Genomic DNA, 26,323 nt, shown 5'->3' with positions numbered 1-26,323 from the left:
TCCGTGATCCCAGGGCATACAGAAGATCTGGGTCCGATCCCTGGTCAGGAAATTAAATTGCGCATGCTGCAGTTAAGAGTTCACATGTTGCAATTAAAGATCCCATATGCCACAATCAAAAGATTCCACATACCACAACTAAGATCTGGCACAAATAAATAAAATTTAAAAAACAACCAGGATAAGGGGCACGACAATATTTCACCCTCAAAATTCCACTTTGGTATACTGGTTATTTTGAATTGAAGGTACTTGAGAAATAGTTGGCTCTCCTTTGTCCCCCTGAAAGCAGGAGATAAATCTCCAATATGAAATGTACTCTCCCTGTATCAGGAGGGTAGAAGACACCTGTATCAGTAGAGACAGAGAACTGAGAGCCAAAAAGACTGTCTAAACAAACATTGTTACTACTTGGCCATTTACTACACTTAGTCCAAAGCCTTTGTCATGTCAATGCTTCACAAATTTGTCTAAAAGCTTCCTGCTCGAGTTACTTCTTTGAGTCTCATTTTTTGTGGTGCTCCCATATATACAAAATTAATCTGTTTTCCTCCTATTAATCTCTCCTTTTATTACAAGGAAGTTTCAGCCAAGAACTTAAAAGGGGACAGGGAAAATTATTTTTTTCTCCTCTATACCTCCCATGCAACCCTTCCCCCACTTTAACATTAATTTCAACCTGACCAAAACTTTAGCTCTCAAATCCCTTGGCAAATTACACTGAAGACAGCTTGATTAAATTGTCCTTTGAATGGAGTGAGTGCTGGCTCTCCTAGGTGATGGCCAACCGTTAGCCCTGTGGCTTCTGTGTCTAATCTCAAGGGAGTATCTATTTCTCAGAAACTCCTTAGAGGTCACATATACAAAAGAAACAAACAAACAAAAAAAAGTTTGTGCATGAGTTCAGATGCACTGGGACAACAACGATGGTCACATTCTGTTCCTGCTCCAAGTGAGAACTTCTCTCTGGTTTACCTGAGATCAAAAAGTAACAGCTAAAAGCACTTTATCTCTTGACATTGTCGTTTTAACACTTGAAACACATCATCTTGAGGGTTTTGTTCCTGCTCATGATGCCATCAGCCTCATCTGACCCACCATTCAGTTTCATGTAAAATTAATTACCACAGGACTTAAAAGTTTTTTCCCCCGTCCTTCAATATTATTTTTTATATATTTTTTAGAATTATACTCTATTATTTTTAAACTTTTTAGGAAAATTGTATTTCAATTGAAAAAAAATTCTATACAATTTTAAAGGTTACTTTCCATTTTCAGTTATTACAAAGTATTGGCTGTATTCCCTATGTTGTACAATGCATCTTTGATCCTATCTTACAGCCAACACTTTGTGTCGCCTAATTCTCCACCCCTAATTGCTCCCCCCTCCCCCCACACACACACAGGTAACTGGGCTTCCCCAGTGGCTCAGCAATAAAAAAAATCCATCTTCCACACAGGAGAAGTAGGTTCAATCCTTGGGTCAGGAAGATTCCCTGGAGAAAGAAACTGCAACCCACTCCAGTATTCTTGCCTGGGAAATTCCATGGACAGAGTTAGCCTGGCGGGCTACTTTTCATAGGGTTGCAAAAGGGTCAGACACAAATTAGCAACTAGATAAGAACATTTCATACACATTCTTGAAAGAACGAGGCAAATTCATTGCACTTATCATTTAATTTTATAAAATAAGCATTGAAAAGACAAGAGAACTAAGATTTCAGTCACATTTTTTTCTTTGGAGTGCATCTAAAAGTCGGTTTCTTTCACATTTGCAAGGAAATGTCTATAGCAGTGGGCTTCCCTGGTGGCTCAGCAGATAAAGAATCTTCCTGAAATGCAGGAGATGCAGACTTGTGCTTGATCTCTGGTCTGGAAGATCCCCTGGAGGAGGGCACAGCAACCCATTCCAGTAATCTTATCTGGAGAATCCCATGGACAAAGGAGCCTAGTGGGCTACAGCCCATAGGGTCGAAAACAGTCAGACACAAATGAAGTGACTTAGCACATATACATGCACGCCTACAGCAGTATCATGTTATCTTGTTTCAGATGACAAAACAAAATGGATGGATTCACAATTTCTAAAACAACAGAGCTCTTACAATTATATATTATAACATGAAATGCAACATCAATAATCACTCATAAAGTTTTGAAAGCAATTAAACCTATATTAAAATAATCATTTAAATAATGTATATATGAAAAAGAATAAATTTTCATGTTACACATACAAAATAGGAACACACGGTCATATATACTGTTCTCCTTTCAGCCCCACCTCAAATCTAAATTCTATGAACACTAACTGCCTCTTTGAACAATGCATGAAGAAACTATCCCTAGTTGAGGAAGAAGCTGCTAGTCTCAACACTAGAACTTGGAGTGGCGGAGACCCTTGGCTGAAATTCTGGCCTGAGCTTTCTCTTTTTCATCTTGCAAAGCCTCCTCATACTGAGATGGGAAAGAACTTGGGTCAGTCCCATGAACCTTGGCGATGAACTTCAAGACCTTCATCTTGGTGGTTTCGGCATGAGCTCTGGGGCCCCACAGGAACTCAGACTGCGCAGGATCAGCGCTGGCCACCTGTCGGAACTCTAGGTATCCTTCCCTCACGAAATCTTCGGTGATGAGCTGCTTGGGCTCCCCAAAGATGAAGTGCTTCTTCCCAGGATATAGCCCGGTCACATTCAGAACTTCCCAAACTTCTTCTTCGGTGGCACAGTTGCCCTTCATGAAGATCACACCCAGGATAAGTATCAGGATGCCGACCTTGGGCACGCCTGCTTCACCGTGCATCATACCATCATAGGTGAGACCTGATGTAATGAAAATGCCATAGCAGTGGTTGGTGGGATCCACTTCCTTCAGATCAAGGCCAAAGAGCATCTCTATGCGCTCAGAGGCTCTCAGGAGGATCTCAGGGAAGTGGACTTCACAATCGTTATTGACAACCTGGAGCATATCTGCTTTTGTTACTGGCTCTTTCATTCGATACTTGAGCAGCAGGAAATTCACCAACACAGCTATTTTACTATCTAGGGCATCCATAGGCACATTCATGAAATCTGGCACAGCCTCTGAAGTGCCTGACACAGCCTGTGAGGAGCCTTGCACAGCCTCTGAGGTGCCTGGCACAGCCTCTGAGGTGCCTGGACTATTCTCCTCACCTTGATTCATGGAGACCTCATTTGATTTGCTGGATGCAGAGGCTGTGATGCCAATGGAAGATGCAGAGAAACTCTGAGGACCCTCAGGAGTACTGGGTTTATCACCACCAGGAGCCTCCTTCGAATTTCCAGGCATTTGAGGATGGGGGAGGAGATGGGTCTCCTCCAGAGCCCTGGAGAGCTGTGCAACCTCCAGGTTCTGGGACTGAGTGGAGGCTTGACGGGATTGATGCTGTGCACGTCGTGAACTCTGAAAACGCTTAGACAGTTTGATTCTTACGGGCGGCATTTGGCAGCAGTGGGCAATGGGAAATCACCACCTAAGGGAAAAAAGGCAGATATGAGTGGCCTCAGCTGGTATACTCAACTGTGCTGGCTCAGATAAAAGTTGCCTTCAGTGGATTTTGCTAACAGTGCTTTAGGGTCTCACAGGTCTCCTGGTGCTGTGTCCCTCATGAAGGAGGAATCTTAATGTTCCTCAGGGACCAGGCAGTCAACCCAGGCTAAAAATTCTCAGGGATCACATAGGCAGGTGTATTATGTCTCTGTAGCACCATTACCCTTCTGAAAAGGGTGGTTCCATTGGTTCTCACTCAGTTTCATTACCTTGGTCTGTGCCAGGATCTCTTCTCCCATGCTTAAATATGAGGCTATTCTCCTAAGACCAACTAATGTCACATCCCCTAAAATGACTGAGGAGGATGTGCTGAGGTACCTTCTCCAGAATCTCTGTGATTTCCCAGGGATGACAACAAAGTTAAAATTGTAGATGCTATCTCTGTTGGTGTTGTGGTCCCCCTAGTTTCACTTGGTATGTTACTTTGAATCTACATAAGTCTGGGGATCTCTACTTGCTGCCATAACACTGCCACTCAGAACAAAGCCCTGACCTACTGAGATCTAATTGGGGTAATTAGAGGACACAGCCCCTTGACATCTTTTCCCATAGACTCTCAGCACTGACAACAGTGCAGGGCTGAACTCTTTGTTATCCCTCTTCTACTGGGATCAGTGTTCCCTCAGTATTCAGTGTCTTTGTCTTGACTACTGGCAGGGCCTCAGACTTGATCACTCTGCAAACTGGTGCCAATCTGTCTGCATACAAGAGTTCCCTATCTTTCAGAGTCAGCTCAGGAAGAACTGAGGAAGTACACTTTCTAACTACCTCTACTAGGTCTTCCTTAGGCCAATAATAAGAACTAGATAATAAGAACTAGACAATGTGGAGCTCCCTCTTTTCTTGGGTGGATTGACTCCTCAGACCTTATTCTTCATCCTTACTGTGACAGACCCTGGCCTCCTTCCTTTGCTGACTTCATATGATATAGGACATAGACCAAGGACATCAGCTGTCTGTAACATCCAAGAAGGAAGAAAGCAGGGAAGTTGTCCTGAGATCTTTGACCAGGTTCCCTAAGCTGATAAAGTTCTGGGGCTCTTTGACAACCCTATGTTCTGGGCTGGATTCCATTGTGTCTTTCTCTATGTCTCCACACAGACTATTGTACTGCCTCCTGATTTGTGCCACCTCCTTCAGACCATGACTGCCACCTCCCTAGAAGTGAGCTGATGAGACTTCCGGCTAGCCTTGTCTAGGACATCCCAGGGAATGAGTACAAAGTCACAACAGGTATATGAGAGTGTCCCATCTATGTTCGAGTAGATAGTCAGCTCTTTGCTTAAAAAAATGCCTTTACTTTGAATTTTGACAGTGTATGAGAATCCTTCCCTCTGATGACCAGAAGTTGTTCCTCACACTAGAGAGTCATGCCCCTGCAACCTCTGAGGAAGTATTAAGAGGATCTGACATGCAGAGTTCCCAAACATGAGACGAATACAGCTTTGTTGAGATCGTAAGTTTCTAGAGTTGATATCCCCATAAGCCTCAATTAGGATACTTTCCTTGACTTATAACAAGTAGTGGGATCCCACATTATGTTCACAAACCAATCTTCATAACCCTGAATTCACTAAGTAGTAAATGTGGTGATGTTTCAGTCTGATAGCTTTGCATGGGGCCTTGCAAAGCTGACAGCAGATCTAAAATGACTTTGGCTCCTATCTTCTGGGACGGGAAATTCTCTCAGTCCTTTCTCGGGGGCTTTACTTTGGCAACTAGTAAAGGCACCCCACTCCAGTACTCTTGCCTGGAAAATCCCATGGACGGAGGAGTCTGGAAAGCTGTAGTCCATGGGGTCGCTGAGGGCTGGACACGACTGAGCGACTTCACTTTCACTTTTCACTTTTACGCATTGGAGAAGGAAATGGCAACCCACTCCAGTGTTCTTGCCTGGAGAATCCCAGGGACGGGGAAGCCTGATGGGCTGCTGTCTATGGGGTCGCACAGAGTCGGACATGACTGAAGTGACTTAGCTTAGCAGCAGAGCTTTAGTCATCACCTTCTGATACCAAAGGCCATCCCTGCCCACCCCCTCAAAAAGCGAGATCTATTCACTGAGACAACTGAGAAATAAAGGATGGGGAATCCTACACAATCACCATAGCAGGCTTACCAGTGTTGACAGTATGGTTAAGATAATCTGGACCCCTCTGTTCTGGGGCTGGCAGCCCTCTCAAACCTCATTTAAGGACCTTACCTTGGTCTTAACAGGCCTTGGGACTCATCTTTTGCTCACTTCATGTGCTAAGCCCTGTATATCCCAACACTCTCCTCACTGAAAGCCCAAGAAGGAAGAGGAGCAGCATATCATCCTGTCTGCTTCCCTGGACTGATGGTTAAGAGTGTATCCTTGTTGCCACCCTTCTTCTACCCCATCCTAGGGTAACTTAGGCTCTCGGTCCTAAATCTGTGTCTTAAGTTTCTGGAACTCCTTCTACTCTGTCCTTTGTAATCCCAAGGACCCCACTCAGATAAACATAAATCACTTCCCTGAGCCCTCAGAAGACTAAAGTAGAATGTAGGAATTCCGACCACTCTTTCCTCAGGCTTACAAGGGCTAAATGCAGAGGCAGAGTGAAGTTCATGGAGATCACACCTGCACTGGAATGGTGTGCCCTGTATAAGACTTATACAGGGCACACTGTATAAGACTCCTCTTCTGATCTGATGCCCATTCTTTCATGACTTCCAAAGAGGAAGCAAGGGAATATTTCCTCTGGATATCCCTGTCCACAACTTCCTAGGGTGACAATATCTGTGGACACTGTGGGATCAAATGTATCTGGAAGTGAATGTTTCCTCACTGATAACTCTGGGCTCTTACTGTGTATACTTTAAGCACTTGGGAATCCTCCTTCTGATAACCAACTTAGCTTTTTTAGACCAAGGCTCACAAATTCCTAAAACTAAAAATGATGAAATTATCTGATACATGGTCAACCTTTCTACTTCAACCTTTCTAGAGATCTCACATGCTTAGCCACAGGGGAATAGACGAGCTTGATGTTAGTGGGCTGTTCTGGAATTGTTGCTGCTGTTCAGTCACTCAGTTGTGTCCAACTCTTTGTGACCCCCATGAACTACAGGATGCCAAGCTACCCTCTCCTTCACTATTTCCCACAGTTTGCTCAAACTCATGTCCCTTGAGTCAGTGATGCCATCCAACCATCTCATCCTCTGCATACCCCTTCTCCCCCCACCCTCAATCTTTCCCAGTGTCAGGGTCTTTCCCAAGGAGATGGCTCTTCACATTAGGTGGTCAAAGTATTGCACTTCAGCTTCAGCACCAGTCCTTCCAACAGGGTTGATTTCCTTTAGGACTGGCTGGTTTGATCTCCTTGGGCAGTCCAAAGGACTCTCAAGAGTTTTCCCCAGCACCACAGTTCTAAAGCATCAATTCTTCAGCACTCAGCCTTCTTTATGGTACAACTCTCATATCTCTACATGACTACTGGGAAAACCATAGCTTTGATTATATGTGTGCTTCAAAATCACTGTGGACAGTGACTGCAGCCATGAAATTAAAAGATGCTTGCTCCTTGGAAGGAAAGCTGTAACAAACCTAGATAGCATATTAAAAAGCAGAGACATCAGTTTGCTGACAAAGGTCCATATAGTCAAGAGTTATGCCTTTTCCAGTATTCATGTACAGACGTGAAAAATGGACCACAAAGAAGGCTGAGAGCTGAAGAATTGATGCTTTTGAAGTGCAGTGCTGGAGATGACTCTTGAGAGTCCCTTGGACTGCAAGGTGATCAAGCCAGTCAATCCTAAAAAAAAGTCAACCCTGAATATTCATTGGAAGGACTGATGCTGAAGCTGAAGTGCAATACTTTGACCACCTGATGCAAAGAGCAGACTCCTTGGAAAAGACCCTGATGCTAGGAAAGATTGATGGCAGGGAGACAATGGGGCTAGAGGGGACAAAATGGTTGGACAGCATCACTGACTCAAGGGACATGAGTTTGAGCAAAGTGTAGGAGATAGTAAGAGGACCAGGAAGTCTAGCGTGCTGCAGTCCATGGTGTCACACAGAGTCAGACACAACTTAGAGACTGAACAGCAACAATAAATTCAGAATAAATCTTTACCTTCCTGAGACTCAGAGAAGCAAAGGAAGGATGGCCTCTGCCTGTTTCACTCCCTGGATCTCTCAGGGCTGTGGAGCCCCCTCTGCCATTACTTGGTTAGTCCCACAATCCTCCCATGCATTCCTCAGACTGAATCCAGGTAGGTAATGTGTCCAGTGCCATGTGCTGCCTAAGGTCCACAAGTTCAAATAAGGCCCCATCTGTGTGAGACCCCAGAAATGCAAGTGAGAAAAACCTCATGACAGGACATGGAGAGCTGACAAGAAGGGTAGATGCTGTGCACACCCTCCCTCCTGGGGTCAGAGGATTCCTAAGAATTTATTTGGGGTCCTCATCGGGATTCCTGCAGGACATATTAGCTGCACAATGAGAGGTTTAATGGTATTGACCGGTGTTATGGACGAAGATTATGAAGGGGAAATACATGTTGTGGTAAATGTTGTGAAAATGGGAAATGTATACTTACAAAATGGGAACATTCTGCACAATTATTACTTTTGCCATATGTTAAACCAATGAAGGCATCTGATAAAGTTCTGCAGGGAGGCTTTGGCAGTACCAACCTTACTGCTGCACTATCCACCTTATTAAAGGAACATCAGAAACCCATGCTTACTTTACGCATACGGGGAAAGAATTTCACAGGCATGTTAGATACCGGAGCTAACATTTCAATCATTAGAGCTGCAGAATGGCCCCTCGATTGGGGTAAAATTATGGTTCCTTCTAGACTATTAGGAGTGGGTGAAACTGATGCCAAACAAACTTTTGTCAATGCATCCTATTTACAAGTGTATGGCCCTGATCAAATTGTAGCTTATCTTAAACCATATATTACTTATATCCCTATCAATTTATGGGGACGAGATTTTCTTGAACAAACGAAAGCCACAATTTCTTTAAATGAACCTTTTTAATGGGGGCCATTGAGTTAACACCGCTGCCCCTTGATTGGGAATCTGATACCCCAGTATGGACACCTCAATGGCCCCTAACTAAAGAAAAATTGGCAACTCTTATGCAATTAGTTAATGAACAATTACAAAAAGCTCGTATAGAACCTTCATTTTCCCCATGGAATTCCCTGTTTTTGTATTAAAAAAGAAATCAGGAAAATGGCAAATGTTGATAGATTCAAGAAATGTTAACAATACCATGTTACCTATGGGGCCCTTACAACCCGGATTGCCCTCCCCTTCTATGGTACCAAAAGGATGGTCTATAGTTATTATTGACTTACAAGACTGTTTTTTTACTATACCTTTGCACCCTAAAGATAGAAAACATTTTGCCTTTGCAGTTCCTTCTATAAATCACATGGCTCCTGTTAAAAGATTTCAATGGAAGGTGCTACCTCAGGGAATGATGAACTCCCCTACCATTTGCCAATATCTCATATCTGTTTTATTATAATCCATTAGAGATAAACATCCTACTGTGTTTATAATTCATTACATGGATGATATACTTCTATGAAATCTGAACACTGTTTACAACAGTTATATTATGAAGTTACTACTACTCTTCAAAATCATGGCCTGCTTGTAGCACCAGATAAAATTCATTGGAAAGCACCCTTTAATTATCTAGGACATGTTCTGGAAGAATCTAAAATCAAACCTCAAAAAACTCAAACTTCTGTGCAATCTCTACGCACACTGAATGATTTTCAAAAATTGCTAGGAGATATTAATTGGCTACGGCCATCTGTTGGCATCCCCACCTATGCCTTACAAAATCTATTTAAAATTTTAGAGGGATCCCCTGACCCTAATAGCCCTAGGCAGCTAACAAAAGAGGCCAAAGAAGAACTGGCCTTAATGGAGAAACACATTCAATAATCTTTTTCAACTCGGCTATATTATTATCATCCAGTTTCTTTATATATATTCCCCACTGAACATTCGCCCACTGCAATTATAGCTCAACATAGCCCAATAGAATGGGTATATTTACACACTAAACAGTCTAAAAAAATTGCATCATATATTGAGAAAATAAGGCACTTAATTGTGTCAGGAAGAAGCCATGTACAAACTCTGACTGGATTTGATCCATATGCAATACACGTTCCCTTGACAAAAAAGGAATTGCAAATTGCCTTACAATATAACTTGACCATGCAAATGGCATTAAGTGATTTTCAAAATGTTATCTCATTTCATTTGCTGAAAGGAAAATTATGGGACTTTCTACAATGTACTAAATTCATTGTAACTAATATCATTGCATCCCAGCCTATTACCAATGCACCCACCTATTTCATTGATGGCAACAAGAAAGGCATAGCAGGGATTGTTGGCCTTGATATCAAAGAGAAATTACCCACTACCTATTCTTCAATACAAAGAGTTGAATTGTATGCTTAATATGCTCTTTTGTCACTTCAACCATTACCCTTCAACATATATACTGATTCCAATTATCTTGCTTCCCTTTTTCCTGATTTTGTTACCGCCTTTTTATACAACCTAGATGAAGAATTGTATACTCTCTTTTCACAAACCCAAGCTTTAATTTGCTCACGTACCGAACTCTTCTTTATTGCACATATACATGCTCATTCAGGTTTACCTGGCCCTCTGGTCACAAAAAATGATGCTATTGACAAGCTCATAGCTCCCAGTTTTACATCTACCAATGACGAACATGCTAATCTTCATACCGATGCTAACAGATTGCACTCTAAATACCATATTCCTCTCAATGAAGCACGGCATATTATTAAAACCTATGATATCTGCACCCCTCTGCACTTACGCACTACGATTTCAGGAATTAATCCCTGGGGGCAACAACCTAATTCCCTTTGTCAATCTGATTTCACTCACTGCTCCTTAGGAAAATTTCTTTTGTCTCAGTTGATACATTTTCAGGCTTTATCTGGGCAGTACCTATCTCTTCAGAATGGAACCTAACACACATTACAGGAATACCCTATAATCCTCAAGATCAAACCATTATTGAAAGAGCCCACTGCACCCTAAAAACTCATTTATTAAAACAGAAAGGAGAAATATAGAAGAAGAGATACACTTCTTATCCCATGAACCCTTAATTACTATTATCTTTAACTCTTTATTTCCTGAATTTTTTAAACTTAACAAAAAATAATTCTGACACTCGTGCAGATAGACATTTTACAGAAGACAAAAACAGTAAATTAGAAATCAATACACCAATATGGTATAAGCAATTTAATCAGTGGCTGCCAAGAATCTTACGACTCCTAGCCAAGGGTTATGGTCTTGTCGTTGCAGATGGAGAGGAAATCTGGGTTCCCCTTCACTACGTCCGTTACCGAGAGGGACCCCAAGACGGGACTCCCTCGGGAAGTGACGAAGTTGACGCGAAGGGTCTCATCAATGACCCTGGAGGAGCCAATGAGGAAACGCCATCATCTGAATCCTTACCCGACATGGGCTCAAGTGAAAAACATGACTCATCAGGCTGAGCAGACACTGAAGAACAAGAGGAATATCATAACTGCTCCTGGTTTAATACATCAAGCATTGGAGGCTTTCATAAATCTAAGATAAGTTTCTGGACTGATAAGGACATATTGCAGAATTGGTATAACGGGGGCTTATCACCCCCATGACCCAGGATTGTCGTCCCCATTGTGGGGCCAGAGCAATGGCACATTTGGAAAAATTCCAGCAGCTTTAGGGCACTTCGCTAATGTTTATGGGACTATGGGTGTGCTTCATCCTTCTGATTATACCTTCCTATATAATAGTACTGGCTATATTCAATCACGTGTTCACCTTCCATACTTGTTTATTGTAGGGCATTTTGATATTGACTTATCAGCCAGGATTGTCAATTGTACTGCATGTGCATTGTATACCTGCCTAATCACACACCATTTCCTATCACAATGCTACCATTGCGCTAGTTAAACAACGATCTGAGTTATGGCTTCCCATAAACTTAACTGAGCCTTGGACTGATTCTGTATTTCTTTCTGTATTGTTGAAAACTAGGCTTAGGCGATCTAAGCGCATCATTGAGTGGATTATTGCAGGCATCTTAAGCCTTATCTCCATTGTGACTATAGAACTTTGTCTGGTATGGCTTTACATAATTCTATACAAAATCATGATTTTATCACTGCTTGGCACAAGGACTCTCATGATCTGTGGACTCGACAAGCTCAAATAGATCAGCAATTACAAACACGAATTAATGAGTTACAAACTGTGGTTATCTATTTAAGAGATCAAATGCAACAACTGACTTTCCAAACACACATACATTGTCATTGGAATTATACTTCTTTTTGTCTGACTAACATGCCCTATAATACCACTGAATATCCTTGAGATAAAGTTAAGGCACATTTGCAGGATCTCACAGATAACTCAAGTTTAGACATCAATTTGTTGAAACAAGTTGCTAATTTTCAAGTTAGGGTACCTAGGGAATTGTATAGCACTCAATTCTATGATATTTTAACCAAAACCCTATCATCTCTAGACCCTAGAGCTTGGCTTTCAGGAAGCAATATTTTTATATATGTATTAATCACCCTGCTCTTTTTGTCATTGCTTATAGGATACAGAAGTCTCTACTCAAGACTCCATGCCTCCCACAATGGAGTCCAACTAGCAGCCAACGTGCTTAATTTAAAAACAAAAGGAGGATATGTTGGGAAGCCTAGTACAAAATATCCGTAAAAGGAGAAAGTCCTTGGGAAAATGGCAAAGGGCCAGAAGTACCCGGCTTTGTGCTGCAGACAGAAAAACATCTCCTGCCGTTGGTTATGCTCGGCGCCAAGATTTAATAATAAATAGGGATGTTACTTGAGAAAACGGGTTGTGGGATAAGCCCATGAGTCACTTAGAGCGTGCTGTCCTTGAAATGCTTTTACTGATTATGTGTTAACCCCGTATGCGCTCTGCTGGCCATATACTTTAAGCTCTTTGTTCCTGCTTCTATAAAAAAGCTTGACTGCAGAAATAAACTTGTCAGTCCTTGCAAGAGACTGTCTGAGTGTCATTCTTTCAGGTTCGTCGTTTCCAAGTCCCGGGGGGAGAATCCCCAACAGTGCAGTGGCCTGAGACGCCTTCCTGTGGTGCCATGACATCGTCTACCCCAGACTAACGCTTCCACTCCCTCAGACTCCAAGGGCTGAGCAAAGCAGCAGCACTTTTTCCCCTACTAGTGAGGGATGGGGGTAGGGTGGTATTGGCGGGTGGGGTGTTGGGGGTCATGGTGGGCATGTGAGGGTGGGGTGGTACGAATGAGGTGTGCGGGTGGGGTGTTGGGGGTGGGGGGGAGGTGTCGGGGTGGGGTAGGGTGGGTGGGGTGTCGTGGTGGGGGTGGGGTGTCGAGGTGGGGGTAGGGTGGGTGCGGTGTTGGGGTGGGGGTAGGGCAGGTGGGGTGTGGGATGTCGTGGTGGGGGTAGGGCGGGTGGGGTGTTGGGGTGGGGGTAGGGCAGGTGGGGTGTGGGATGTTGGGGTGGGGGTAGGGCGGATGGGGTGTGGGGGTGGGGTGTTGGGGTGGGGGTAGGGCGGGTGGGGTGTAGGGTGTGGTGGGGTGTCAAGGTGGGGGTAGGGTGGGTGGGGCATCGGGGGTGGGGGTGGGGTGTCAGGGTAGGGGTAGGGTGGGGGGGGTGTGGGGGTGGAGAATGGGTGTCGGGATGGGGGTAGGGCGGGTGGGGTGTCGGGTGCGGGTGGGGTGTCGGGGTGGGGGTGGGGCGAGTGGGGTGTCAGGGTGGGGTAGGGCAGATGGGGTGTCGGGGTTGGGGATGGGGTGTTGAGGTGGAGGTAGGGAGGGTGGAGTGTCGGGTGTGGCAGGGTGTCGGGGTGGGGGTATGGTGGGGTGGGGTGTTGGGTGTGGCTGGGTGGGGGTATGGTGGGTGGGGCATCAGGGGTGGGGGTGGGGTGTCGAGGTGGGGGTAGGGCGGGTGGGGTTTGGGGGTTGGGGTTGGGTGTCGGGATAGGAGTAGGGCGGGTGGGGTGTAGGATGTCGGGGTGGGGGTAGGGCGAGTGGGGTGTCGGGGTGGGGGTAGGGCTGGTAGGGTGTAGGGTGTGGCAGGGTGTCGGAGTGGGGGTAGGGCGGGTGGGGTGTGGGTGTGGGGGTGGGGTGTCAGGGTAGGGGTAGGCCGGGTGGGGTGTGGAGATGGGGTGTCAGGGTAGGGGTAGGGTGGGTGAGGTGTGGGGGTGGGTGTTGGGTGTTGGGATGGGGGTAGGGTGGGTGGGGTGTCGGGGTGGGGGTAGGGCAGGTGGGGTGTGGGATGTCGGGGTGGGGTAGGGCGAGTGGGGAGTCGGGGTGGGGGTAGGGCAGATGGGGTCTCGGGGTTGGGGATGGGGTGTTGAGGTGGAGGTAGGGCGGGTGGGGTGTCGGGTGTGTCAGGGTGTCGGGGTGGGGGTAGGGCGGGGTGGGGTGTTGGGTGTGGTGGGGTGGGGGTAGGGCGGGTGGGGTGGGGGTAGGGCGGGTGGGGCATCGGGGGTGGGGGTGGGGTGTCGGGTGGAGGTAGGGTGGGTAGGGTTTTCAGGGGTGGTGGTGGGGTGTCGAAGTGGGGGTGGCATATGGGGGTGGGGTGTCTGGTGGAGGTAGGGCGGGTGGGGTGTCAGGGTGGAGATAGGGCGGCTGGGGCGTCAGGGGTGGGGGTGGGGTTCGAGGTGGGGGTAGGGCAGGTGGGGTGTTGGGGGTGGCGGGGTTTCGGTGGGGGTAGTGCGGGTGGGGCATCGGGGGTTCGGGTGGGGGTAGGGCGGGTGGGGTGTGGGGGTGGGGTGTCGGGTGGAGGTAGGGCAGGTGGGGTGTCGGGGTGGGGTAGGGCGGCTGGGGCTTCAGGTGTGGGGGTGGGGTTCGGCAGGTGGGGTGTCGGGATGTCAGGGTGGGGGTGCGGGTAGTGCGGGTGGGGCGTCTGGGGTGGAGGTGGGGGTAGGGCGGGTGGGGTGTGGGGGTGGGGTGTCAGATGGAGGTAGGGCGGGTGGTGCGTCGCGGGTGGGGGTAGGGCGGGTGGGGCGTCGCGGGTGGGGGTGGGGTTCGAGGTGGGCGTAGGGTGGATGGGGTTTCGGGGGTGGGGGTGGGGTTCGACGTGGGGGTAGGATGGGTGGCGGGTCGGGGGTGGCGGGGTGTTGGGTGTGGCGGGGTGTCAGGGTGGGGGTGGGGTGGTGGGGTAGGGAAGGTGGGGCCTCGGGGGTGGGGGTGGGGGTATGGCGGGTGGTGTGTGGGGGTGGGCTGCCGGGTTGAGGTAGGGCGCGTAGGGTTTCGAGGGTGGGAGTGGGGTTCGAGGTGGGCGTAGAGTGGATGGGGTTTCAGGGGTGGGGGTGGGGTTCAACGTGGGGGTAGGACGGGTGGCGGGTCGGGGGTGGCGGGGTGTTGGGTGTGGCGGGGTGTCGGGGTGGGGGTGGGGTGGTGGGGTAGGGCAGGTGGGGCCTCGGGGGTGGGGGTGGTGGTATGGCGGGTGGTGTGTGGGGGTGGGCTGCCGGGTTGAGGTAGGGCGCGTAGGGTTTCAGGGGTGGGGGTGGGGTTCGAGGTGGGCGTAGAGTGGATGGGGTTTCGGGGGTGGGGGTGGGGGTGGGGTTCGACGTGGGGGTAGGACGGGTGGCGGGTCGGGGGTGGCGGGGTGTTGGGTGTGGCGGGGTGTCGGGGTGGGGGTGGGGTGGTGGGGTAGGGCAGGTGGGGCCTCGGGGGTGGGGGTGGGGGTATGGCGGGTGGTGTGTGGGGGTGGGCTGCCGGGTTGAGGTAGGGCGCATAGGGTTTCGGGGGTGGGGGTGGGGTTCGAGGTGGGGGTAGGGCAGGTGGGGTGTCGGGGGTGGCAGGGTGTCAGGGTGGGGGTAGGGCGGGTGAAGGGGTTAGAGGCTCCCTGGGCCGATTGCCCTGACGAGAATCATTGAGTCACTGCTATTCTGTGGGGCCGGGTCACCTCTAAACTTACTAAGGGGAGTTTGCTTTTGGACCTGTACGTCGGGGACTCTGAGCCCCGCACCTAAAAGACACCACCTCAGACGGCCAAACAGAAAGCGCGTGATAGGTCAGCCAGGAACCTGCCTGCGCAGGAACCTTACCAGGGTTCTGTTGGTGTTCTCATTAGGTGGGCGCCCTCCGTTCTGGGACGGGGGGGGGGGGGGTCCCCTTGGTACTCATTTAGAGGCTTACCTGACAGTTAATGGCACCTGTGCTTCCACTGCGGGACTTCGCGCTTCCGATCCAAGCTCTCACAGCCTTGTGGTTCCAACGGAAAACCAGGGGGCATGACATCCGGTGACCTCAGCCTATAGCTTCCGGGGTCACCCAGCAAGCTGGGTGGGCGTTGTGCGCATGCGCTCAGTTTCAGAGGACGTGGCTGCTGGTGTTGCTCCAAGTTTTTACAAAAGCTTTTGCCAGGCTGTGGGAACTTTGAAATCTTTTAATATTGAGTAGTCAAAAATGTCTATCATCATTTTATTCTGAAAGTGAACGTCACTCAGTGGTGTCGGACTGTTTGTGACCCCATGGAATATTCAGTCCCTGAAATTCTCCAGACCAGAATACTGGAGTAGGTAGATTTTTCCTTCTCCAGGGGATCTTCCCAACCCAGGGATCGAACCCAGGTCTCCCACATTGCAGGCGGATTCTTTACCAGCTGAGCCACAAGGGAAGCCCAAGAATATTAGAGTGGGTGAAGTTAAGTGAAGTCGCTCAGTTGTGTCCGACTCTTTGCGACCCCATGGACTGTAGCCTACCAGGCTCCGCTGTCCATGGGATTTTTCAGGCAATAGTACTGGAGTGGATTGCCATTTCCTTCTCCAGGGGATCTTTCCAACCCAGGGATCGAACCTGGGTCTCCCGGATTATAGACAGACGCTTAACTGAGCCACCAGCCTACTCTTTAACGAAGATTCTATATAGGAAAGTAATGTGAAACACAGCTACCAAAGAGATAAGCATCAGAAAACAAAAACAATGCTAATATAATTAAACATCAATAGAGCACGTAGGAGGTAAATTTACTAATGAAAAACTGTTAAAGCAATAAAATGGTTTTAAACAAAATTTCTAGGTATAAGACAAATATATAAAAATGCACCTTTTTCTGTAGCAAAAAACAGTATTAAGGTGAATTCAAATAAAAATAACTTTTAAACTATAATGATAAATACCTCATTCCTAAAAATAAGTATAAGAACTCCATAGAAAAATGATACAGATATTTCTTGAAATTGCTTACATCCTAACTAAATGGAGAAATATTATATGCATTTCTATGGAAGATTCAATATTATAAGCATGTTATTTAGTGTTAGTCACTCAGTTGTGTCCAACTCTTTGTGACCCCATGGACTGTAGAATTGTCTAGGCAAGAATACTAGAGTAGGTAGCCATTCCCTTCTCCAGGGGATTTTCCCAACCCAGGGATCAAACCCAGGTCTCCTGCGTTGCAGGCAGGTTCTTTACCATCTGAGCCACCAGATAAGCATAAACATATTCATCTTCCCCAAATTTAATCTACTAGTAACTATAATGTCTCTTTCTCAATGAAGCCACATAATTTGTGTGTGAACGTTTATGTATGTGTGTATGTGTGCAAACCTTGACAAAGTAATTCTAAAATTTAAATTGACTTGCAAAAGTCTATGAATAGCCAATATACTCTTGAAAAAAAAGATATGATATTAAGAATTGTGAAAACATCACAGTAATGAGAGTTTGTGGTATAGATATAGGCATGTTCCAAAACAGACTCATTGTACATAACCTGGTTTATTGAAAGTTAGCTACTATTGAGAAGCGGGGGAAAGAATAGTGTTTAATAAAAAATTACAACACAATAGTTTGATATCCACATTAAACACAAAATGTGACGTTTAGAAATAAAACTGTCCCTCACACAACACAGATTTCATTTGCAAATGGATTAACACAAATTCCAATTCCAAGTGGATTAGAAACTTAACTTTTTAATATTTTAGAGTTTATGGAATAAGCGCTGCTGCTGCTAAGTCGCTTCAGTCATGTCCGACTCTGTACAACCCCATAGATGGCAGCCCACCAGGCTCCCCCGTCCCTGGGATTCTCCAGGCAAGAATACTGGAGTGGGTTGCCATTTCCTTCTCCAATGCATGAAAGTGAAAAGTCAAAGTGAGTGCAGGCATAGGCAAATAGACCAAAGTAACCAAATAGAGTGTCTCCAAACAGACCACTTGTATATGTTGCTTGATTTAAAAAAAAAAAAAATAGCCTTTGCAGAGAAGTGGGGAAAAAGCACTATTTTTATGAAGAAATGACAGCAGAACAGTTGGTTCTAGAAGAATTCAGATCACCTTTCTAGTCCCAGCTCTGTTATATTCTAGCCCTGTCAACATGGGCATATTACCAAACTCTATGAGCCTCAGGCTGTTCATCTGTTAAATGGGTTTGATAAGCCCTGTATTCTAGGACTGCTGGAATATAGGTAATATATATAAAGCATATATCATAGTGCCTGGCATATCTGAGATGATTAACAGTTTGTGAATGCATTTCTCAGAGCGCATGAAGTGCTATAGGACATGGAATAGTAAATCAACCAAAATGCTGATTTGCAAGTAAAACGTCAACTTCCCCCATTTGAAGACATAATGTAGTAGGCAAGAACAAATCTGACTCCATATTAGATGTGTTCCTTTTACTTTACTTCACTTCACTTTTTACTTTAACCTTACTGTAACCTTTGTGCTCTGGTGCCTGTGCTTAGTCATGCTGGCTCTGCACCTTCTTTAAAAGAATATTGCCTATAGCTTGAAATATACAGGATAACCTGACGATGACCTGACAAGAAAACATTTGTGCTGTTGGAGTTTACAGGAAGATTGTGTGATCTGACAGACCATGACTTCTGGATTTTTAAGGCATGAGCCACCACCCATTTCCTTGCAAGGCCCTGCAATAAGCCTTTCTCTGCTCCAGACTCTAGCCTTTTGGTGTTGTTTGGCCTCACTGTGTGTTGGGCACATGGACTTTCATTCAGTAAAATATTATTTGAGTGGTGAAGAGTCTTCTCCATTTGGATACAATTCACAGCTCCTAATATTTGTGTGAAGGGCCATCGTCTTCTACTCCTCCCAGCTGCCATTCCATCCAAACCACACCTATTTTCATTCATTCCACCACAAGCAGAAATCTAGCCATTTGTAGACTTACAAAAGATAACAATTCAAATGTCCTTTTTAATGGAGTAGGCTCTAGTTCTCAGCCCAAAGACAAAGATTGCAGACCCAGCGTCTTTTTCACATCATACCTCAATCAAGTCACAGACTTTTTCCCACAGAAACTCTCTGTATCAGATCAGATCAGTCACTCAGTCGTGTCCGACTCTTTGCAACCCCATGAATCGCAGCACGCCAGGCCACCCTGTCCATCACCAACTCCCGGAGTTCACTGAGACCCACATCCATCTAGTCAGTGATGCCATCCAGCCATCTCATCCTCTGTCGTCCCTTTCTCCTCTTGCCCCCAATCCCTCCCAGCATCAGAGTCTTTTCCAATGAGTCAACTCTTCGCATGAGGTGGCCAAAGTACTGGAGTTTCAGCTTTAGCATCATTCCTTTCAAGAAATCGCAGGGCTGATCTTCAGAATGGACTGCTTGGATCTCCTTGCAGTCCAAGGGACTCTCAAGAGTCTTCTCCAACACCACAGTTCAAAAGCATCAATTCTTCAGTACTCGGCCTTCTTCACAGTCCAACTCTCACATCCATACATGACCACAGGAAAAACCATAGCCTTGACTAGACGAACCTTTGTTGGCAAACTAATGTCTCTGCTTTTGAATATGCTATCTAGGTTGATCATAACTTTCCTTCCAAGCAGTAAGCGTCTTTTAATTTCATGGCTGCAGTCACCATCTGCAGTGATTTTGGAGCCCCCCAAAATAAAGTCTAACACTGTTCCCACTGTTTCCCCATCTATTTCCCATGAAGTGATGGGACTGGATACCATGATCTTGGTTGTCTGAATGTTGAGCTTTAAGCCAACTTTTTCACTCTCCACTTTCACTTTCATCATGAGGCTTTTCAGTTCCTCTTCACTTTCTGCCATAAGGGTGGTGTCATCTGCATATCTGAGGTTATTGATGTTTCTCCCGGCAATCTTGATGCCAGCTTGTGTTTCTTCCAGTCCAGCGTTTCTCATGATGTACTCTGCATAGATGTTAAATAAACAGGGTGACAATATACAGCCTTGACGAACTCCTTTTCCTATTTGGAACCAGTCTGTTGTTCCATGTCCAGTTCTAACTGCTGCTTCCTGACCTGCATACAAATGTCTCAAGAGGCAGATCAGGTGGTCTGGTATTCCCATCTCTTTCAGAATTTTCCATAGTTTATTGTGATCCACAGAGTCAAAGGCTTTGGTATAGTCAATAAAGCAGAAATAGATGTTTTTCTGGAACTCTCTTGCTTTTTCCATGATCCAGCGGATGTTGGCAATTTGATCTCTGGTTCCTCTGCCTTTTCTAAAACCAGCTTGAACATCAGGAAGTTCATGGTTCACATATTGCTGAAGCTTGGCTTGGAGAATTTTGAGCATTACTTTACTAGCGTGTGAGATGAATGCAATTGTGTGGTAGTTTGAACATTCTTTGGCATTGCCTTTCTTTGGGATTGGAATGAAAACTGACCTTTTCCAGTCCTGTGGCCACTGCTGAGTTTTCCAAAATACTGGCATTTTGAGTGCAGCACTTTCACAGCATCATCCTTCAGGATTTAGAATAGCTCAACTGGAATTCCATCACCTCCACTAGCTTTGTTCGTAGTGATGCTTTCTAAGGCCCACTTGACTTCACATTCCAGGATGTCTGGCTCTAGGTGAGTGATCACACCATCGTGATTATCTGGGTTGTGAAGATCTCTTTTGTACAGTTCTTCTGTGTATTCTTGCCATCTCTTCTTAATATCTTCTGCTTCTGTTAGGTCCATACCATTTCTGTCCTTTATCGAGCCCATCTTTGCATGAAATGTTCCTTTGGTATCTCTGATTTTCTTGAAGAGATCCCTAGTCTTTCCCATTCTGTTGTTTTTCTCTATTTCTTTGCATTGATCGCTGAAGAAGGCTTTCTTATCTCTCCTTGCTATTCTTTGGAACTCTGTATTCAGATGCTTATATCTTTCCTTTTCTCCTTTGCTTTTCGCTTCTCTTCTTTTCACAGCTATTTGTAAGGCCTCCCCAGACAGCCATTTGGCTTTTTTGCATTTCTTTTCCATGGGGATGGTCTTGATCATGTCTCCTGTACAATGTCACGAACCTCATTCCATAGTTCATCAGGCACTCTATCTATCAGATCTAGGCCCTTAAATCTATTTCTCACTTCCACTGTATAACCATAAGGGATTTGATTTAAGTCATACCTGAATGGTCTAGTGGTTTTCCTTACTTTCTTCAATTTAAGTCTGAATTTGGCAATAAGGAGTTCATGGTCTGAGCCACAGTCAGCTCCTGGTCTTCTTTTTGCTGACTGTATAGAGCTTCTCCATCTTTGGCTGCCAAGAATATAATCAATCTGATTTCGGTGTTGACCATCTAGTGATGTCCACGTGTAGAGTCTTCTCTTGTGTTGTTGGAAGAGGGTGTTTGTTATGACCAGTGCATTTTCTTGGCAAAACCTTATTAGTCTTTGCCCTGCTTCATTCTGTATTCCAAGGCCAAATTTGCCTGTTACTCCAGGTGTTTCTTGACTTCCTACTTTTGCATTCCAGTCCCCTATAATGAAAAAGACATCTTTTTTGGGTGTTAGTTCTAAAAGGTCTTGTAGGTCTTCATAGAACCGTTCAACTTCAGCTCCTTCAGTGTTACTGGTTGGGGCATAGACTTGGATTACTGTGATATTGAATGGTTGGCCTTGGAAACGAACAGAGATCATTCTGTCGTTTTTGAGATTGCATCCAAGTACTGCATTTCAGACTCTTTTGTTGACCATGATGGCCACTCCATTTCTTCTGAGGGATTCCTGCCCGCAGTAGTAGATATAATGGTCATCTGAGTTAAACTGAAACCATACTGAAACCATACTCACAGAAAACTAGTCTAATCTGAAAACTGAAATCTGAAAACTAGTCTAATCTGAAAACTAGTCAATCTAATCACACTTGGACCACAGCCTTGTCTACCTCAATGAAACTAAGCCATGCCCATGGGGCAACCCAAGATGGGAGGGTCATGGTGGAGAGATCTGACAGAATGTGGTCCACTGGAGAAGGGAATGGCAAACCACTTCAGTATTCTTGCCTTGAGAACCCCATGAACAGTATGAAAAGGCAAAATGATAGGATACTGAAAGAGAAACTCCCCAGGTCAGTAGGTGCCCAATATGCTACTGGAGATCAGTGGAGAAATAACTCCAGCAAGAATGAAGGGATGGAGCCAAAGCAAAAACAATACCCAGCTGTGGATGTGACTGGTGATAAAAGCAAAGTCCGATGCTGTAACGAGCAATATTGCATAGGAACCTGGAATGTCAGGTCCATGAATCGAGGCAAATTGGAAGTGGTCAAACAAGAGATGGCAAGAGTGAATGTCGCCATTCTAGGAATCAGCAAACTGAAATGGACTGGAATGGGTGAATTTAACTCAGATGACCATTATATCTACTACTGCAGGCAGGAATCCCTCAGAAGAAATGGAGTGGCCATCATGGTCAACTCTCTGTATACAATATACATAAATCACCTAGCTTTTGTACTAGATTCAACTGCACTGGGACAAAGTACAGGACACCTTCTGTTACTGTCACAGGTAGAAGTTCTCTCTGGCTTACCTAAAATATCAAAAGAACTGTTATGAACAGTTTTTCATTTCAGGCTTAGTTTCTCAACTCTAAGATACATATGAGTGTCTGGCTTCTGCTCACAACACTGACAGCCTCATCTAGCCCACTATCCAACTTAACTTTAAAAATACCTCCCACTGAAGAAACAGTCAGGTCCAAAACCTCAAACCTTCTTCCTTTCTGAGATTTATATTTGACTGTTCTCATCTACAGCTCATCCTGCTTAACTCCTTCCTTTTGTTTGTTCTATTTGATTTGTGCAGTGTTTCACCATCTTCATCATGTGAAAGCTGTTCCTAGACTCTAAAGTTCCATGGGCAAGGGTTGGACCATCTTTATTTTAGCATTCCTTGTACTAATAAGGAGGCTTCTAAAGAACAGATGCCTAATAATGTCTAAAGGATGAAAGGGCTTATGGCCTAAAGGTTAATTAACTATGGTTTTATTTCTCCTATATTCTTTAATAAGCTAAGCACATCTGTGTCTTTACTTCTACTAAAAGAAATACTAAAATACAAAAAAACCCAATAATTAACTATTTTATTTCCCTTCTATTTTGTGATCCTAATTATTTCACTATGTGATTTTTTTTTATTATTTCCAAGAAAATACCAAGACTCTTAAGCCTGATAAACAGCAACAAACCTGTGATCCATGCCATTCATAAACTTAGATTCTGATGCTAAATAAACTTTCTGTAAAAAAAGACAACATTTAAAAAAAAAAAAAAAACAAAGAAAGAAAAAAGGTAAATGACAAAATTCTCCACACAGAACAGGAATGCAGAGACACCTACAGCCCCACTTTGGCCCTCCATTACTAAGAAGATTCATTCTTCATCCACAACATGAAGAATCTGCCTCAGACTTCACCAGAGGCAGGAAAAGCTACTGACATAGCCCTGGAATTTGAACTGACCATGGCAGTAGTGCCAGTCCTGGCTGCAACTCTTGCTCAAGCTCTTTCTTTCTCATCTCTCCTAGCCTCTTCATACCAGGACTGGAAGGCACTGGGACAGCACTGGGACAGCAATGTTGACCTTGGCCAAAACTTCCAGGATTTTTATCTTGCAGGTTTCAACCAGGCTCTTGGACCCCAAAGATCACAGCATAAAGGATCACTGCTGGTCATCTGCCCCTACTCCAGGTATTTTCCCTGCATCAAATCTCTGGTGGGGAGTTTCTTGGGCTCCCCTCAAATTAAATGCCTCCTCCCAACATATTCCCCTACACTATTCAGGAATCCTAAGATCTCCTCCTCAGTGGCATAACTGCCATTCATGGAGACCGAACCCAGGAGAGGCATCAAGAGTCCAGTCTTTGCATTTCCCTGCCACTAGTCAAACTCCCTTTGTGGGTTATGTCCAACTTGCTGACAAAGGCATAGGAATGACTTCTGGGGTTGGTTTTTCTACATTCATGCCAAAAATCAGCTTGAAGTGCTCGTGAAGATTTCAGGGAAGTAGTGCTTGTGCTTTTTGTTGACAATCTTTAACACATCTGCTTTTGTAGTGGGTCTCTTATTTTATACTTGTGCAGCAGGAACTGTACTGTCAACTGTACTATGCTTCCTCATTAGAAGGTCTCTGGGTCAGCTCTTAAGTGAGAGGTGCTTATCCTTTTCTCATCTTGGCTCCTGGCACCTTCATCTGATCTCATGCTGAAGCACTTGCAGAAACAATGGTAGTGGGTGTGGCTCTCTGAAGTTCCTAAGAATGCCAGCAGCAGGGGGGCCCTGGAGAATATCCCCCCAAATAGGAGGGGAGGTGTCTGACTTTGGGATTTGTGGTGTTTCTCACCAAACTTCTTACTCCTCTGCTCCCAAGGTATGGTGACACTGGCCAGGGACATGAGGCAGAAGTGTGGGCAGGAGAACAGGTAATACCAGTCCACCAGGAAGAAGATAGAGGGTGTGCTCATCTTCAACAGGGAGATACTTCCTTAGTTGTAATAAAGACAATCTTTGCAGGTTTCCTTGAGGGTGCTATTCTAGGTACCCACAGGGCTGTTCTTCCTCCTGCCCCTAAGGCCTCTGGTATAGTGGACTGAATTGTGTGTCCCCAAAAGATGTGTTCAAGTCTTATTCTCCACTAGCTGTGAATGTGACCATAACTGGAAACAGGATCCTTGCAAATGTGATCAAATTAAGGTGGGGTCATCCTGGAATAGGGTGAGCCTTAAATGCAGTGACTGGTATCTTTGTAACAGAAAAGAGAAAAAGATTTGGATATAGAGACACAGAAGAGACACTAGAGACATAGAAGAGACACAGAGGGGAAGAGGTCATCTGACGTCAGAGGCAGGCAAAGATTGCTGGCAAACCACCAGAAGCCAGGAGAAAAGCATAGAGTAAGTTCTGCCTTAGAGCTTCCAGAAGGAACCAACACTGCTAACAACTTGATTTCAAACCTCTGGCCTCCAGAACTGTGATTGGATAAATTTATGGCTATTGTAGCCACCAAAGTTGTGGTACTTGTTATGGAAGTCCTAGAAGCTAATATACCTAGGGCGGAAGTCACAGGGAGTTTTGGGATGAGGCCTTTTATCCCTGCCTGAGGTATACTGGACTGACAGAAGAGGCTGGCATTCAGGCTCCCTGTTCCCTGGAGTGAGTCTTAGGACACACTCAAGATCATCATTTTAACTATTAACTAGGCTTTGGTCCCTTCCCTTGCTGTGAAGTTGCCACTTCAAACCAAGGCACTCGCTTCCCTGGAACACCAGGAAAAAAAAAAAAGAAAGTGAAGGGGTGTGTCAGCCACAACCCCTACAATGGGATATCTAGTATTGACTAATCTGTTGGTCTGTCTTAGTCCTGGCATGCCTGGTTCCCAATTATTGAAGAAGTGTCCTCACCTTGGCTCCTTGTAGGGCCTGCAGCTGCTCCCTTTAGTAACCAACGGCTACACCATCATCCCCTTAGACCTGATGTAAAGAAGTGACAGTCTGGCCCAGGGTATTCAAGGGCTGACCACGGAAATTATAAAGACACAACAATCCTAATATGCAGGCCCTCAAAGAAGAGTTTCAAAGACATAAAACAAAAACTCGGAACCGAACAGACTTGCAGACAAATTTACACGATAGTCAGGGTTTTAAACACCTTTCTCTAAGGAATCAACAGCAACCACAGAAAGGAACTCATCAAGGATTTAGAAGATATAAATACAGTATCCCCTTCATGGATCATAACCTTGTTGTGGCAAAGAGGCTCGCATAACTTAATGAAGCTATGAGCCATGAGGTGTAGAACCACCCAAGACAGATGGGTGATAGTGAAGAGTTTTGACAAAACATGGTCCACTGGAGAGGGAATGGCAAACCACTCCAGTATTCTTGACACAGGAACCCCATGAACAGTATGAAAGGCAGAAAAGTATGACGCTGGAAGATGAGCCCTCCCAGGTCGGCAGGTGTCCAATATGCTAATGTGGAAGAGTTGATGGCAATTACTAATGGCTCCAGAAAGAATGAAGCTGATGGGCCAAAGCTGAAACAACACTCAGTTGTGGATGTGGCTAGTTGTGAAAGTAAGGTCCCAAGCTGTAAAGAACATTATTGCTTAAGAACCTGGAATGTTAGGTCCATGAATCAAGGTAAACTGGACATGGTTAAGCAGGAGATGGTGAGAATGAACATCAACATCTTGGGCATTAGTGAACTAAAATGGATGGGAATGAGTGAATTTAATTCACATGACCAGTGTATCTACTACTGTGGGAAAGAAATCCTTTAGAGGAAATGGAGTAGCCCTCAGAGTCAACAAGAGTGTCTGAAATGCAGTACTTGGGTGCAATCTCAAAAACAAAGACTGATCTAGATTCGTTCCAGGGCAAACCATTCAAGATCACAGTAATTCAAGTCTATGCCCCAACCACTGATGCTGAGGAAGCTGAAGTTGACCAGTTCTATGAAGATCTACAAG

At 45.3% G+C, this 26,323-nt stretch overlaps 2 protein-coding genes and 1 pseudogene across 2 annotated transcripts; 1 reads left to right on the top strand and 2 right to left on the bottom strand.

Moving 5' to 3' along the window:
- Nucleotides 1-1,662: 1,662 nt before the first annotated feature.
- On the bottom strand, nt 1,663-15,845 carry LOC113887374 (melanoma-associated antigen B16-like). The gene is made up of 3 exons (XM_027534477.1): nt 15,777-15,845; nt 3,174-3,493; nt 1,663-2,822 (listed from the first exon to the last, which is right to left on the bottom strand). The coding sequence occupies exons 2-3, from the start codon at nt 3,460-3,462 to the stop codon at nt 2,377-2,379; spliced, it is 735 nt and encodes a 244-aa protein (XP_027390278.1). The 5' UTR covers nt 3,463-3,493; nt 15,777-15,845; the 3' UTR covers nt 1,663-2,376.
- LOC113888014 lies at nt 9,607-12,362 on the top strand (annotated as a pseudogene).
- LOC113888013 (vegetative cell wall protein gp1-like) lies at nt 13,378-14,115 on the bottom strand. The gene has a single exon (XM_027535374.1). It carries the CDS (start codon nt 14,113-14,115, stop codon nt 13,378-13,380), a length of 738 nt encoding a protein of 245 aa, XP_027391175.1.
- Nucleotides 15,846-26,323: the final 10,478 nt, after the last annotated feature.

This window comes from Bos indicus x Bos taurus, chromosome X, assembly GCF_003369695.1.
Source record: "Bos indicus x Bos taurus breed Angus x Brahman F1 hybrid chromosome X, Bos_hybrid_MaternalHap_v2.0, whole genome shotgun sequence".
Taxonomy (NCBI): Eukaryota; Metazoa; Chordata; class Mammalia; order Artiodactyla; family Bovidae; genus Bos; species Bos indicus x Bos taurus.
The sequence above is the reverse complement of the archived record's forward strand: the minus strand, read 5'-3'. Positions and strand labels throughout refer to the sequence as shown.